The sequence below is a fragment of the Anoplopoma fimbria genome, chromosome 18 (genome assembly GCF_027596085.1).
Source record: "Anoplopoma fimbria isolate UVic2021 breed Golden Eagle Sablefish chromosome 18, Afim_UVic_2022, whole genome shotgun sequence".
NCBI lineage: Eukaryota > Metazoa > Chordata > Actinopteri > Perciformes > Anoplopomatidae > Anoplopoma > Anoplopoma fimbria.
The window spans coordinates 22,829,121-22,845,369 of record NC_072466.1 but is presented as its reverse complement, the minus strand read 5'-3'; the positions used below and the strand labels follow the sequence as shown (position 1 = coordinate 22,845,369).

At 40.6% G+C, this 16,249-nt stretch overlaps 1 protein-coding gene across 1 annotated transcript; it reads left to right on the top strand.

The window, feature by feature from the left end:
• Positions 1 to 2,934: 2,934 nt before the first annotated feature.
• nus1 (NUS1 dehydrodolichyl diphosphate synthase subunit) lies at positions 2,935 to 14,541 on the top strand. Its single transcript, XM_054618442.1, has 5 exons — positions 2,935 to 3,580; positions 4,593 to 4,724; positions 7,474 to 7,626; positions 11,473 to 11,572; positions 12,366 to 14,541. Exons 1-5 carry the CDS (start codon positions 3,181 to 3,183, stop codon positions 12,454 to 12,456), a joined length of 876 nt encoding a protein of 291 aa, XP_054474417.1. The 5' UTR covers positions 2,935 to 3,180; the 3' UTR covers positions 12,457 to 14,541.
• Positions 14,542 to 16,249: the final 1,708 nt, after the last annotated feature.

Below are 16,249 nucleotides of genomic sequence, written 5' to 3'. Positions count from 1 at the left end.
ACTTTCTCTCCTGGCTTCCTGTTCACCGCCCTCGTCGGTTCATCATCCTTGCAGTATTTAAACCTTGGCACTTTGGTAAATACAAAATTAAATACATATTTACACTTGTAGCTCATTGAGATGTGGTAACCGATGCTTTGTAGCTTTACTCGACCCTGTTTAATTTATGGACCACCCTTCTCTGTTTCCTATGTTAATGTCCTGATTAGTGTATAGAGCAGTTATTCTCTAAATGAACCTGCAAAAAAGTGCATGTTTGTCTCAGTTTGGGGCCTCCGTCCTCACTAGGTCGGCGTTTTTCTCAACCAAAACCCAAAACGGCCCAGTGTGGGTCGGGGCTGTGTGGTAATAAGAACGTTTTTGTTTCCTCCTGTGATCACTCATTTTATATGTCAATAAAGCCGATCAGATAGTACTGCTGCTGTCAATAAAATGCATTTATCTTCATTTTGTCAGATGACATTGTGAGTGATTAATGATTAGCAGCTTGGCAATAACTGATTGTACTTTAGACGTGATTAAATAACACTCTTTGTGTCTCAGCAGAGACAGAAATATTTATAAAGAGAACAGCTGTAGTGTGAATTTTGCTGCATTATAACACAGTATAGGTGAACACAGAGAGGAGGAGACTATATGAACTACAAACATATGTAATCCGTTAGTCAGTTGTAGCAGTATTACTAGTGATATTTAAGTATTTCTAATGATAGCTTTAGTTCTAGTAGAAGCAGTAGGTTTAGTTTTGACTTCACAACAGAAACAAAGAGCTTTAAGAGGGTCTGCTGTCAACATTCCACCTGTTTATTGCTAGTTAATTTGTCTATAATGACCAAAAATATATGAAATTCTTTTACTGCCATCATTCCTTGTGTTTGAGTATCTCAGTATATTGACTACTAAACCAGTGTCAGAAAGTGCTGACTTAGACCGTGGTGAGCGTGCATACAGGCCACAGCGGTTGAGTGCATTACTTATTGTTTTCTTTGAAACAATTGTACCTGCTGATTCCAGGTCTTTCTGAAGCTCTCCACTAGTGGTCCTTGGCTCTTGGACAACTCTTCTGATAATTATTTTCACTCCTCTGTCAGAAATCTTGCGAGGAGCACCTGGTCGTGGCCGGTTTATGGTGAAATAATGTTCTTTCCACTTCCGGATTATGGCCCCAACAGTGCTCACTGGAACATTCAGAAGTTTAGAAATCCTTCTGTAACCAATGCCATCAGTATGTTCTGCAACAATAAGGTTGTGAAGGTCTTGAGAGAGCTCTTTGCTTTTACCCATCATGAGATGTTTCTTGTGTGACACCTTGGTAATGAGACACCTTTTTATAGGCCATCAGTTGGGACTGAACCAGCTGATATTCATTTGCACTGACAAGGGGCAGGACTGCTTTCTAATTACTGATAGATTTCAGCTGGTGTCTTGGCTTTCCATGCCTTTTTGCACCTCCCTTTCTTCATGTGTTCAATACTTTTTCCCTGTGTCATTCCATTTTATTACACATAACTTAATTTCTGAACTCATTTGTTTGGTTTTCTTTGTATGTATGGATTACTTGGGTTGTTACCGACATCTGGTGAAAATGTCATGTCAATGGCACCTTTAGAAATATATTTACTGAGAAAAATGGTGACATGTTCAATACTTATTTTACCCGCTGTATGTGAAGGTATCATTTCTGACTTACTAAAGTTAACTGTTTTTATGGCTTCTGGCAAATCTATCTATAATACGACAGCAATACTACAGTCTACAAATACTATTTTACAAGTGAAAGTCCTGCATTCAAAAGCATACTAAAGTAAAAGTAAAAAAGGATCAGCATCAACTTAAAATACTCATTATACATAGTGGTCCATTTCGGATTCATATATATTATATAAGTGACTTATGATTAAATGCATAAATGTGTACATCACTTTAATGTTGCAGCCAGACAGTATATAGGTTGCAGCTTGTTAAGGTAGAGATCATTTGAATTACTTTAAATAGTGCAAGGTAGTTTTACTTAATAATACATCATAGTTTGTAAGTTAATTTAGTGAATAGTGGAGTAGAAGTATAAAGTAGCATAAAAAAAAGGAAATACTCAAGTACCTCAAAATTAAACTTAGGTACAGTAATTGTGTGGATGATACATTCCACTATTGGTAACTCGAACTGATGCTTTTATTTAAGATCTGAAAATAAGTGTTATTGACCTTGTGTATATGTCTTTATTGTATGTACGGGGCGGCTGTGGCGTAGTGGAGAGCAAGGTAGTTCTCCAATCAGAGGGTCGGTGGTTCGATACCCGGCTTCGGCAGTCGATGTGTCCTTGGGCAAGACACTTAACCCCAAGTTGCTCCTGAAGGCCATCGGTGTGGACTGGATGATGAATGTTAGTTAGAGTCTGATGGTGGCACCTTGATGGTAGCCTGTCATCAGTGTGTGAATGGGTGAATGATATGTAACATACTACTGACTGTAAGTCGCTTTGGAGAAAAGCATCTGCTAAATGACTGTAATGTAATGTAATAACTCCTGCTTTAACATCATTTGATTTGAATTCATAATAGGCTTAATTTTGTCGCTTCAGTTTTTCAGAAAATCTATAACCAAGGCAGATGTGAAACCAGCAGTACATTTTATTATATATTTATCATCAAACTAGAGCAATACTGTAATGTAATGTAATGTAATGTATGTAAATTTAAAATAAACTCCTTATCTTTGGTCTTTTTTTCCAGACTAATGTAGCCTAAATAAAAACACAAAAACACATTTATTTTTTCAAAAAAGAAAATTAGTGATATATATATAATATATATATATATATATATATATATATAGTATATATATATATATATATATATATATATATATATATATATATATATATATATATATTACAATAATTTAGTTTTGTTGGTTTTTACCACTGACAATCTGAAACCCCACTTCACTGTGTGACGCGGTGACGCGGCCCTCAGTAGCGCGTCACTCTTGTCTCAGCCAATCAGAGCGCTACGTGTATCACGCTGAGGGTTCAGAGGTCAGGGGTTGACCACGAAAGAGGAAGATGGCGGCGGGCGGACCCATCTGCAGACAGCGATGAAGCAGCTTTAGCAGGCAGAGACGACTGAAGAGAACAGCGACCACTATCCTTTACGGTTCTTACGAGGAATAAGCACGCTGATGGCGCTGCTTTACGGCCTGTTGTGGCGGCTGCTGCTGGTTCTGGTCCACATCAACAGAGCGCTCGTCGTGTGGCTCCGTGTCCGGCTGCGGAGCTGCAAGGGCCGGCTGTGGGAGCGAGCTGTGGCCGCCCTGCTGCTGCCGGTCGCCCTGGCTGGGTTCCCGGACCACCACAGGAAGCTGAACGAAACCCCCGGTGCCACCGCTGACCCCGGGACGGGAACCCGCACCGCAGGTCGCCGGTCGCGGTGTCTGTCCGACGGGAGGTCTCTGGAGAAGCTGCCGGTCCACATCGGCCTCCTGGTGACGGAAGAAGAGCCCAGCTACACGGACATGGCCAACCTGGTGGTGTGGTGCATGGCTGTCGGCATCTCTTATGTCAGCGTCTATGACAGTCACGGTAAACTACCCGTCTCTCTGTCTCTCTGCTGTCTGTTTGTTACCGTCCTGACAGCATAGCAAACGGACCAGCTGCCAACTCACCATGTTTAAGAGTCATGTGTGTCAAGCAGCAGCAGCTATTGGGGACTGACTGCTGACTGACTGCTGACTGACTGCTGACTGACTGTTCTCTTGTCCTACTTTTCATTACATTACACATTACATTACAGTCATTAGTGTTTCTCAGTCAGCCCTCTGAAGCTGTCTAAATATGCCATCGTGTGCATATCTGCAGTGTAATCCGGAGGCTCAGGTTTGCTGTCACTGAACAGACTCCACTTTAGTCTAAACTCCAAAGTTGTTGTTTCCTTATCTTATCATTTACAAGCACCCCCTTTGTGTTTGATTAGTTTGTTTGATACGGTTTGTTTGGCTTCATAATGTTCCATTACTCATCCGGCCATAATTTATACAAGTCGAAAAGAAATGATCCTCCCCTCCTTATTTCTGTAATGTCATGTGACTGTAGAAGTTATATTGGTTTGTTCCACTTTATGTGCCTCAGTTGTAAAAAAAAAAAAAAAAAAGTTGAGCTGCAGAAACTATGCTCATTTCAAGGTCTCTGAGGAGACAAAAGTGAGACTATAGTATTTGGGTCTAAATCTTTTTTCCTGGGTTTAGTTTATTTGATGAACATCAAAGTAGCATTGTAACATGCGTTTATGAGCAAGGACCAGACGCACTGTGTCAAGTCTTTGTATTTACAACATCCCGTCCAAAGGAGGCTTATTCTCGAGGTTATATACGGCACACTGTGTGACTTATTCCAGCCTCTTCTAGAGCTTTATAGTAGATGTAAGGCCATTTTGTCAGAACATGATCCCAGTTTAGCTCACAAAGTGAGTCAAAGACTCCTCTGTAACATTGCCCTGTTTCTGTCTCCTCTTTTCTAACTGATGCATGAAAAATGTCTCTCTTATTTTAGCCCGGATTGAATGATCCTTACTTATCCTCATCGTCTCTTCACTCAGGTATTTATCGCAAGAACAACTCCCGCCTGCTGGAGGAGATAGTAAGGCAGCAGCAGGACCTGCTGGGTGCGGACGGATCCAAATACAATGTGGAGTTCCTTAGCAACGGCAGTGACAAACAGCAGCACCAAGGTAAAGCTCTGATGTTGCAGTCACTGCGTTTCAATGAACTTCGGTAAAATGAGGTTCCTCTAGTAAACTGATTTGTTAAATGTCATGGAAAGGAGAAATCTGGGCTCTCTCCGTGCCCACATGCGCTAATCAATATGAAACAGATTGAAAGAAGCCATAAGACAACAAATAATAATAATAAGAACAATAATAATAAACCAGCAGAAAATTAATAGGGTTCAACCCCCTTCTGAAAAAGTCATGGCTGACAGCACACAGCATAAGAAACAGATTACTTTAGTGCACTGGATTACTAACACAATATTAGTTATTTGATTTACATCGAGTTGGCGGTGTCATTTTGTACCAGGGCAAGTACAATCCGTATTTAAATAGTTCTCAATCAGTTTGTTCTTTTAAATCTTGCATGCTTGTCAAATAATCTAGTGTCTCCGTAGCTCACACCAAGATGGTTGTGTAAATCTGGACATAAGTCATGTATTGCCTCACTCACAGTAGGTCACAGTTTAGATTGTTTCTACTTCAGTCACCCAACTAGTTGTCAATGCACCATGTAGATGAGTGTAGATTTCTGCACATGAAATGAGAACCAAATGTAAACATTTGATTGCTGCCATTTTAAGATTACTTGAGACACAAGCGCAGTTAATATACAAATACAAATGCCAAGATTTAGGCCCTAACCTTGTTATCCTTTAATGTGGCTGCATTATATCACCTTTTCACACTATATAGATCTTAGTGATGTGAAACAGGATGTCACCATGATGACTGTGATAATCGCTTTGTTTGACGTCTTGGCAAGTAAGGGATTTACTCCAACATGTTGCTCAGAACAGCATGAAATGTATCTTTGCAATCAAGGCAGAGCATTTGTAGCTTCACTTAATGTGTCCCTCATGATTGGTTGGCTAACTGTACTCACTTAAACATCATATATAAGGATATGGCCATCTTGTTTGTTGGTTGGCGGAGTGGCTGTTTTTACAGTAGAGCTGAATCCCACTCCACTTCTGTTACACAAGCTTTCATCACCTCATTCCTTTTGAAAAGCTGAATTTTGATACGCTAAAGCTGAAGGGATATGTACTGTTGCACTAGCTGGCACCGGGTCATTTTCATTCCACACAGATAAATATAGAGCGTTTCCACAACATTTACAGTGCAAAGTGCAAGCTTGAATAAACTGGTTGACATTATGTAGTGGGGCTACCTTGTGATTGACAGGTCGCTACCTCTACAAGAGCTGTATAGGGTGTCTCTTCATCACTCGATCGTAGTCCTAATATGGTGACTTCTGTTCACTGGTTGCAAAAAGCCAAGATGGCGAGGGCCAAAACACTGTCGAGGCCTCAAAGCGGCAGTGCACAAAGCAATGCGTCACGTCACGGTGACTACGTTCACTTCATCTATACAGTCTATGATTATAGCATATGCTTGCATTCCTCTGATTTCATGTGGTTTTTTTTAAAAACCATCTTGAATCCTACTGTTATTGTTTATGTGGAAATTTATAAGCCAGGTTTTGTGCCGTCCGCTTTGTTTTCCTTTTTAAAATATATTCTTCTTTTTTTTGCACCTGGCAAGCATGTGTTTAACTTTGCAATCCTATGAATTGCGGGTAATTCCCTCAGACAAAGTCTGCAGAAATGCGAACTTACGGAAAGTGTTCATAAAGAACAAAAAATCTCTGTAAGAGAGCTCTCGAGCCCTTGGTTTGACAGTGGAACAGCCCTAAACCCTCGAGAACATTGCAGGAAGGCGCCTTAAATTTCACGAGCCCTTGTCTTGTTTTCTAGGATATTCATTCAGGATACAAAAGACAGAAATTGACACCGCCGGCTAGCCAACAAAAAGCAGCATCCACAGGTTTCGATCTCATACTAGATCAGTACAATGAAGTACTCCAAAGCAATATCAGAGTTGTATTGTGGAGGTCAAATTCAAGAATGCAGCTATAACATATTGAATTCTGCACCACACTAGACTTGGGACATTAGTTTGTCTGTCTGACAAGGTACCTGCCATTCTGTCCCGTTGACTTTCCTTGATGGTATTTTATGACTCAATCATATGGTGTCAGTCTCCTCCCAATGAACCCATTAAAGGAGAGTAGTTTCCGGGATGGTGATGTTTGTACTGAGGAAGCTGTGGAGCAGGTTTTTCTCACCATGCAGGCAGCGTGTAGGTTCTTGTAATATTTGTGTACCTCCTATAGACTGTAGCTCCAGTTTTACTTGTATTAGAATTCATTTGGCATGGGGACACAGATAGACTCACCCCCACCCCGGCTTCCTTTCAACACAACTTACTCAGAAGTCTGCTGTTGCTCAACCGATTGTGGGCACCACATGTTAACTTCAGGAGATGTAAGTCAGTCTCTACCCTATAACGTATTTTATAGAATGTTTATTTGCATATCAAGTTTTAAAGACAAAAAAGTCCTCTAATATGCACGTCATTTTTTAACCAAAAGTATTGAAATTGGGGATTTCCTTGTTTTCTAGCTTTTTCATCTTCCTTTAAAGATAAATACGCCTTATTTTTGTGCAGAGTTCCCCAAATTTAAAGTAAAAGTAAAAGCCTTCTTGTTTCCGAATTGTGTTAAAGGAATTAGTGCTCCAGGGTCAGTGATGTGAAGGTACATTATGCTCAGATTTTTAATCATGGAGCAGTGGAAGTTAATCATGTTTGTTGTGTGTGTGTGTCTGTGTCTGTGTGTGTGTCTATCTCTGTCTCTCTCTCTCAGTGGTTTCCTGCAGGCCCACAGTGAAGGTGTTGTCTCCAGAGGACGGGAAGCAGAGCATTGTCCAGGCAGCGCAGCAGCTCTGTCGCTCTGTGGAGAACAAAGAGAGGAGCTCCAAAGACATCAGCGTCTCCATGCTGGACGTACTGCTAAGAGGTACAAGTTTGTGTGTGTAAAAGTTCCTCACACCTTTTTTTACATAACATGCACCTTTTCTTTCGATATTCGTTCGTCTGGTATCTCTCCCAATGAATTTGTCTTGTGTTTGGGATGCAGACGTTCAGGCATGTCTCAGCTTTATATTTTCTATTACATTCTTGACATCAAAAACAGTGACGCAATACGCAGCAACCAACACACAAAACAAATTAAATCCCCATAATCATTTGCAAGTAAAAGTCTGGAAAACACCTCAGCGGAGAACACAAGGCGTGCTGCACTGCAGCTCCACAGCACGTTAGCAGAGCAGCAGCAGCAGCTTCATGGCTCCGTATCTGTCTACACAGGGTGCATTCAGGCACAGTATTGATTGTAGGTCACCTGCGTTTTTGCAGCGGTCAGAGCCCAACACACAATGTAGTTGCAATATTTAGAAAGGAAGGATGCACTTAAATAATTAAACATTAATTTAACACGGTTATTTTCTGCATTGTGCCAGTTTGCTGAAGTAAATCTGCACTCTGCAGTGCACTTATTTAAAATGGAAAAAAAGAAACTACCATCATTATTGCTCACATATTTTTACACATTATTAACTCACTACAAGATCTTAAAATTAACAAGATTATGTCAGAGTTCATTTAGGTTTCTTTATTTTTTGTATTTAGTTTATATTAAGAACTTTGTAATCGGTGTCTGTTGTTCTATTGTTTTATTTTTTTGACAGTGATTACTAATGTGCTTTCATTCAGTGGTCATAAATCATCAAGGTGTCATCATATCATCGTCCACCAGAGAGCACTCACAAGTACATTTTTTACACTGTGAGATGTCCTGCTCTGTATGTATCATGGTCACAATTATTTTCCAAATAGAGCTCAAGGAGATCTGAATAAGGATTGTTGTTTATGTTGTGTGTTTGCATCTATTTATGATGCAATAACTTGCTTCATTCACATTTCTGGATTACTCAAAAATGCAAGGGTCATAAGAAGAAACAACATACAGACATTGACACAATTTTCATCATTTTGGCTCTGTACACAACCACAATGGATTTGAAATGACACAATCAAGATGTGCTTTGAGTGCAGCCGTTCAGCTTTAATTTGAGGGTATTTACATCCGAATCAGGTGAACACTGTAGCAATTACAACAAATGATATACATGATCTCCCCTTTTGAAGGGACCAAAAGTAATTGGACAAAGTAACATAATCATAAATCAAATTGTCACTTTTAATATTTGGTTGCAAATCCTTTGCAGTCAATGACAGCCTGAAGTCTGGAACCCGTAGACATCACCAGACGCTGGGTTTCATCCCTGGTGATGCTCTGCCAGGCCTCTACTGACACTGTCTTCAGTTCCTGCTTGTTCCTTGTTTCCCTTCAGCTTTGTCTTCAGCAAGTGAAATGCATGCTCAATTGGATTCAGGTCAGGTGATTGACTTGGGCATTGCAGAACATTCCACTTCTTTGCCTTGATAAACTCTTTGGTTGCGTTTGCAGTATGCTTGGGGTCATTGTCCATCTGCACTGTAAAGCGCCGTCCAATGAGTTTTGAAGCATTTGGCTGAATATGAGCAGATAATATCGCCCGAAACACTTCAGAATTCATCCTGCTGCTTTTGTCAGCAGTCACATCATCAATAAATCCGAGGGAACAGTTCCATTGGCAGCCATACATGCCCACGCCATAACACTACCACCACCATGCTTCACTGATGAGGTGCTATGCTTTGGATCATGAGCAGTTCCTTCCCTTCTCCATACTCTTCTCTTTCCATCATTCTGGTACAAGTTGATCTTTGTCTCATCTGTCCATAGGATGTTGTTCCAGAACTGTACAGGCTTTTTTAGATGTTTTTTGGCAAACTCTAATCTGGTCTTCCTGTTTTTGAGGCTCACCAATGGTTTACATCTTGTGGTGAACCCTCTGTATTTACTCTGGTGAAGGCTTCTCTTGATTGTTGACTTTGACACAGATACGCCTACCTCCTGGAGAGTGTTCTTGATCTGGCCCACTGTTGTGAAGGGGTTTTTCTTCATCTGATAAAGAATTCTTCGGTCATCAACCACAATTGCTTTCCTTGGTCTTCTGGGTCTTTTGGTGTTGCTGAGCTCACCAGTGCTTTCTTTCTTTTTAAGAATGTACCAAACAGTGGATTTGGCCACACCTAATGTTTTTGCTATCTCTCTGATGGGTTTGTTCTGATTCTTCAGAGAATTGACAGCAACAGATTCCAAATGCAAATCCCACACTTGAAATGAACTCTAGACCTTTTATCTGCTCCTTGTCAATTAAATAATGAGGGAATAACACACACCTGGCCATGGAACAGCTGATCAGCCAATTGTCCAATTACTTTGGACAATTGCACTCAAAGCACATCTTGATTGTTTCATTTCAAATCCATTGTGGTTGTGTACAGAGCCAAAACTATGAAAATTGTGTCAATGTCCAAATATTTATGGATTATGTGTTGGAGGCAAAACAAGTGACACAGTTTCTCCCACAAACATTCATTAAATGAGAATAATTAAAGTATTGTTGCCTTAAACTGGTGTGTAGTTTTCATTGTTCACTGAGTGAGTCGAGCAGTGATTAGGATTCAAGCGGTGCTGCTTTGTTCCGCTTTGCAACTAGACCTGAATCCATGTTCATTTTCAATGGCTGCTCATCGAAATGATGCAATCATTTGCAAAAAAGAGTGTCAATTAATCCACGGATAGTTTGCTGAAACGATGCTTCACCTCACGCTCTGCTGCACAGTTTTATTTCAAAACATTTACTTTGATGTTGAAGGAGGCTTTTTAAATTCTCAAAAGTAAATTTACAGGGAAACACAACGCCAGTGTTAACCCTCTTAATTCAGCCTCCAGACCGGGTGCACAGGGGGGGATTTGTATGGACCATCCTTTACCGAAAGACTGGAGATAATGCCGGCCCATCATTCCTTGGGGCCAAACCCACCTCAATAGCATCCGCCGTTGCATCATAATTACGTAGCCGCCATGCAAGTACAATCCTAAGTCCTAATGAATTACCCTCATCCTTCCTCAACCTCATGACGTCTGCCATCGAGGTCAAGGAAATCTGGTTCAGAAGACATAGGACGTCTTTTTTTTTTTTTTTTGACAATTCGTCTGCAGCCCTTTTTTCCACGCAATTGTTTTTTGGTGAATTATCTCATGAAAAAAGCTGGATGAAAGCGATGACTTCAGCATAACTTCCCCCAGAGCTGTCAAACACACCGCTGCATCTGTAGGGGAGACAATAAAAGAGACCTGTTTTCAGCTCCTCTGTGTCGCCGTCGTGCTTCGGAAAGCAACAAAATGCATGCTGAGATGAGCAGAAACAGAAGGACAGCAGCAGCGAGATCTAGACAGCCAAGCTCTGCTTTTTATTTGCCATGTTTTTTGCTCAAATTGGAACCTTGTGCTCAGGTAGACACTAAATATACCCAGCTGATGGAAACACACCTAATACACTTTTTATCTGTTGTCACATTTGTAACTTTGGCTTTAAATTCCCTTGCTTTTGGAGTCCAGCGATTAAGCAAATTATTGCGATCAGGAGATTATGTAATAATTGAAGAATTCCACTAATGATGATCCGGCTTCACAAATATATGCAAATGCAGGCCCAGGACTTCTGCGCACACATTACTTAGTAGATCCCACTGCACTTAACGCTCATCACCGTTTCATGATTGGCTCTATTTAAATGCAGGTTTTACATTTTTTAAGTTTTTTTTGCTGTGTTTCCATTCAAAGTGTTAAAAGAGGTCATATGGACACATCAGTCGTGCTGATGTGCTTTGCTTCTTCTTTTTTTTTCAGAATCCAAGAACGTGCCGGACCCTGAGCTGGTGGTGAAGTTTGGTCCGGTGGACAGCACGCTGGGCTTCCTCCCCTGGCACATCAGACTCACTGAATTCATGTAAGCTGCTGTCTGAGTTTCGATGTATCACTTAAATATATTTATGACGGAGACACCAGGTATTATAAATTAGGCCTGATTTTTGCATAAAAAAAAGCAGAAGATTCAGGTTATTATATATATTTTCTCATATTAAAGTTACTACAAGGAATCTTTGGCATTTTGTGTCGATTTTTGCTGTCCCTGTTGACGAAAGCGGTATTGTTTCCAAACACCGGAGTCCCTTTTAGAAGACGTCTCACTTGACTGCAGCAGGGGTCTGACAGTCTGCTCTGCTCAGTCCTGGTTCTGGTTCTCCCGTGCCTCACTTCCCTCCAGTTGGCCAAGCAATGCGGCCAGCAGCGTGGTGTCAGTGTTGGCCCCCACCAGGGATTGACGTAGCAGCCATGCAAAGCTTAGCTCTTTGCCGGAGGAGGAGACTCTGCTCCCGGCCGTAGCAAAACCCAATCTAAAATAAACTAAGATAAGATAAGATAAGATAAAATAATCCTTTATTAGTCCCGCAGCAGTCTGTCCGTGGTGGGCTGTATGCTGACAGAGTTTCTGGTGAACCTGCACGATTTCATTTGATAACGCATGAAATCAAACCCGCTGGTATCAAGACTGTTTCATAACAAGTTTAAAGTTTAAAATCACCAAAAGAAAGCAAAAACACTACCTTCAACATGAACACTAGGTGGCACTGTTTAGCTCTCAGTACGGGTGTGTGTTTTTTTCCTCTCCTGATGTGTTTAATGTTGTACTGTTTGACATTTCCTATGTTTGACATGTGTTTCCTGCTCTGTGTCCTCAGCTCCCTGCCCTCCCACAGAAATGTCTCCTATGAGGACCTGTTCGGTGTCCTGCAGCGGTTTGGTTCTTTTCAGCAACGGCTGGGCCAGTGACGTGCCGGGCCCCTGTGTCAGGCTCCTCAAAGAGAAAAGAGGTGTGGGGGTTCACACGCCCAAACTCTGTCCATCTCCTGGATCTTTAACAGACTCAAAAGACCAGCTCAAAGACCAGGAAGCTCACTTCCTGGCCCCAGCTCTTGTCTCATGATAAACTCACATTCCAGGACTTCTGGAACGCGCTCTCCAAAGCCAAGAGAAAATAGCACATCACTGACATAAGAGGACTGTCTGCACAGACTCAGTGTTCCACAAAACCCTGTTCTGTTTCCTCTCTAACCCTCTTGGCTCGCTGTTTGCCATTCAGTCTCCAGCTGCTGTTGTCTGCTGTAGACTTAGAAAATGACTCGCCTTCACTCGGCGGATGACAAAAGAAGAAACGAGGCTTTGTGCCCGTCTTCGCGAGGCCCCCGCGGGTAATACAGCTGGGTCTCGACTCCCAACCACCCATGAGGCAGAGAGGCGGAAGTTGAGCTTAAGGACAGAGTGGTTAATAATGTGTAAATATGATAAATTCATGTGGCTCTGTGTTTGTTGTCCCCGTGGCCTCCAGTTTGCAGTCATGTGTTCATGCGTAGTGATGCTTCAGACACATACAGAGGTTTGTTTCAAGGCTCCTGTTAGACAGACCAAGCTCTGATATAAAGAAATGCACTGTCTGCCTTCAGTCCGATTTTACGTCACTTTAAAGGAGTCCCTGACAAAACTCCCCCTAATAACTATCCTGACTGACATAGTTTACTTATCTGAGTTCTCACTCAACACAGGTCCATGTTTGGGTCTCATAATGACGCAGAACATGAGATGATGTGTGATGATTTATGAAACTCAAGCATAAAATTGATGTATCCACCTTAAGTTTAAATCATTTTGTCAAACTACTATTTGAACAACCTTTCACACTAAACTATCATAGATTTGAAAAACGTTTTCTATCATTCATACTAACTGTCCTCACAGAGTCGATATCTGAGATCTGGAAACATGGTGACATCACTGAGAAGAAGTTTGTAACGATAAAACAAGCAGTGAGACGTTGGGACAGGTTGGAAACGAATCTCAAGTTTGGAAAAAATAATTTGGAGGAGAAACAAACCAGTATCAACGTTAACTGCCTGGGCCTTGACCGGGGGAGTAATACATTTTGACTTGTCAAACAAGGGTGTAACTAAAAAAAAAAAAAACATGAATTGTTTCACCTGTGCTTTTCGTGTTGTGACAAAATATTTGCTGTGGGAAAAAGATCTGAAAAAATTGGTTCCATTTGGAAATAATAAAATGTTCCACTGGTTTAAACTGCCAAATAAAAACGCTGGCAAATTTCAACTTGTATTTGTTTTATGCCTCCGTTTCGTGGACAGTCGTGGCTGGAGGCCGGATGTTCTCGGGTTGTCCGTCCGTCCATTTGTTGATATTTCAGGAACACATAGAGGGAATTTCTTCAGGTTTGCCACAAGCGACAACCTGGGCTCAAGAATGAGATGATTAGAACTAGTAGGTCAGGTCCGTCCTATTCTTGTGAACATAATAATAGGGGAACGCCTTGAGTGACTGTCTAATTAAAATTTCCATCAAATTTGGCATAAAACGTCCACAAATGGACCAAAGGTTATTAAAATTTGGTGGTTTAAAGTTCACTGCGACCTCACAAAACACATGTTTTGGGCCATAATTCAAGAATTGATATTCTTATTGTGACAATTTAACACAAATGTCTAATAGGATAAAATGATGAATTGATGACTGTTTTCCAGACTTTTACTTGCAAATGATTATGGGGATTTCATTTGTTTTGTGTGTTGGTTGTTGCGTATTGCGTCACTGTTTTTGATGTCAAGAATGTAATAGAAAATATAAAACTGAGACATGCTTGAAGGTCTGCATCCCAAACACAAGACAAATTCATTGGGAGAGATACCAGAGAACGAATATATATATATAAAAAAACAAGGTACAGAGGTAAAAAGGTGAGTCATGATTGATTTTGGACAGACATGAATGTAAACTGCAACAAGACTTGGCATTCATCCGCGAGGTGGTTATTTTCGTTTATTTGGACAAAGGAAATAAATTAGAAACATGGTCATGTTCTAGATGATGCTTGGCTCCTTCAGTTAATGGTTTCCATAGTTTTGTTTCTAGTTGATAAACAATGAACACTGACGTATATCTGCTCCAGATGAGGAGGACTTGAACGCTTTTTTCATACAATGATTTTTTTTTTTTTTACTTTTTAAATTTGACACAACCCTAAATAAACCACAAAGCGCTGCAGCATCAAAATGTGTTTTTCATTAAGTAATGTTCATCACGGTTGTTTAACAGGCATGCGGCAAAGTTGGTTCAACATACAAGTAAGTTAAAACACTTTATGACATGGTAACAAATAAAAGCAGTTGCTGTGTTTATACTCTTAAGATCATATTTTAATCTGTTCTTACTTTGTAGGGATAGTTTATTCAGCCACTTTTGGAATCTTGGGATAATAGTCAGTTGACAGGATGGTAATATGGAGTAAATACCCCTTACAATCAAAGTTATCTTGTGGTAAATTAAAGAAGGGATTTAGAGGACAGAAACAGAATCCTCTCCATTTACCTCTCAATTAGTGCACAACTATCTCATAGTCTCAATCGTGACTGAGATGGATAACATTTTAAGAATAGCTCTTGGCTTGTTGACGGACAGTTCTGTGTTTTTGTTTCCAGTTTCAGTGTACAAACTTGAACAAAAAATGGTAGTTGGCAGATAAAGTATTGTCTGGGTGAGAGCTGTCAACCCCGAGACGAACACACACTGCACATCAAACTGATGGACGTGATAAATGTCACATATCATTTCATCATGAGTTTTTTTCTGCTGCAGCTGTGTCTCACCTCTCAGGTTTAAAAAAATGATATTTCTGAGATCGTATAGCTGTGTTCCAAACCCATATACTACATGCTCATTCTAAATAGGTTTGTAATCTGTTCACATTAAAATAGTGAGAGAAAAAAAAGTGAGAAAATAAATTCAAATCCTTTGAAGTTCATGGGATCTGGTAGAATTTAGACTGCACAAATTATACACAAACCAAAAGAAATACTGTACCTCCAGGTAACATAAAAACAATATTCACAGACAGAGAGGGGGGGGTTGTGTTCAGAACAGTATGAAGAGTAGCCTATGTCTATTTCTATTTGTCGGAACATTTTGTTGAATGCTTTGACTATAAAACTCAGGCAAATATAAAGTCCAAATATAATAAAACAGATGTTGTTTTCCTGATACTAGGGTTGTACATAATACCATGTGGGTGGTTGTTTATGAATTATAAGAGAGAGAATGTGTATATTTTGCTGTAACTTTACATTTGACTTATTTTTGTTTTCAATTATTTTTGATAAATGTTTGTACACATTAAAAAACAACAACTATGCAGACAGATCAAGGTCTATATATAAACTCTGGCTGTAAACAGGGAGTGGAGGAGGAATCTGGACTCATGTAAATCTCAAATTCAGACTTTTGTAACGCTTTTCCAAACCAAACCAACCACACAATGTATCAACTTTAAATCACATGTTCACACACACATCCTGACGTGTCACGTCTCCATCCCGTGGGTGTGTCTGGATGAAGAGGACGCCACCTGGTGGTACAGTGAGCTCCCCAGAGTCTCATCCATGCAGACAGCCTCGTTGTTCCCTCTGAACTGCAGCACGGAGACCAGGAGGGTCTGAGGTGAGCCTGCTCCTCCTCCTCCTCCTCTCCTCCTCCTCCTCCTCCTCCTCCTCTCCTCCTCCTCCTC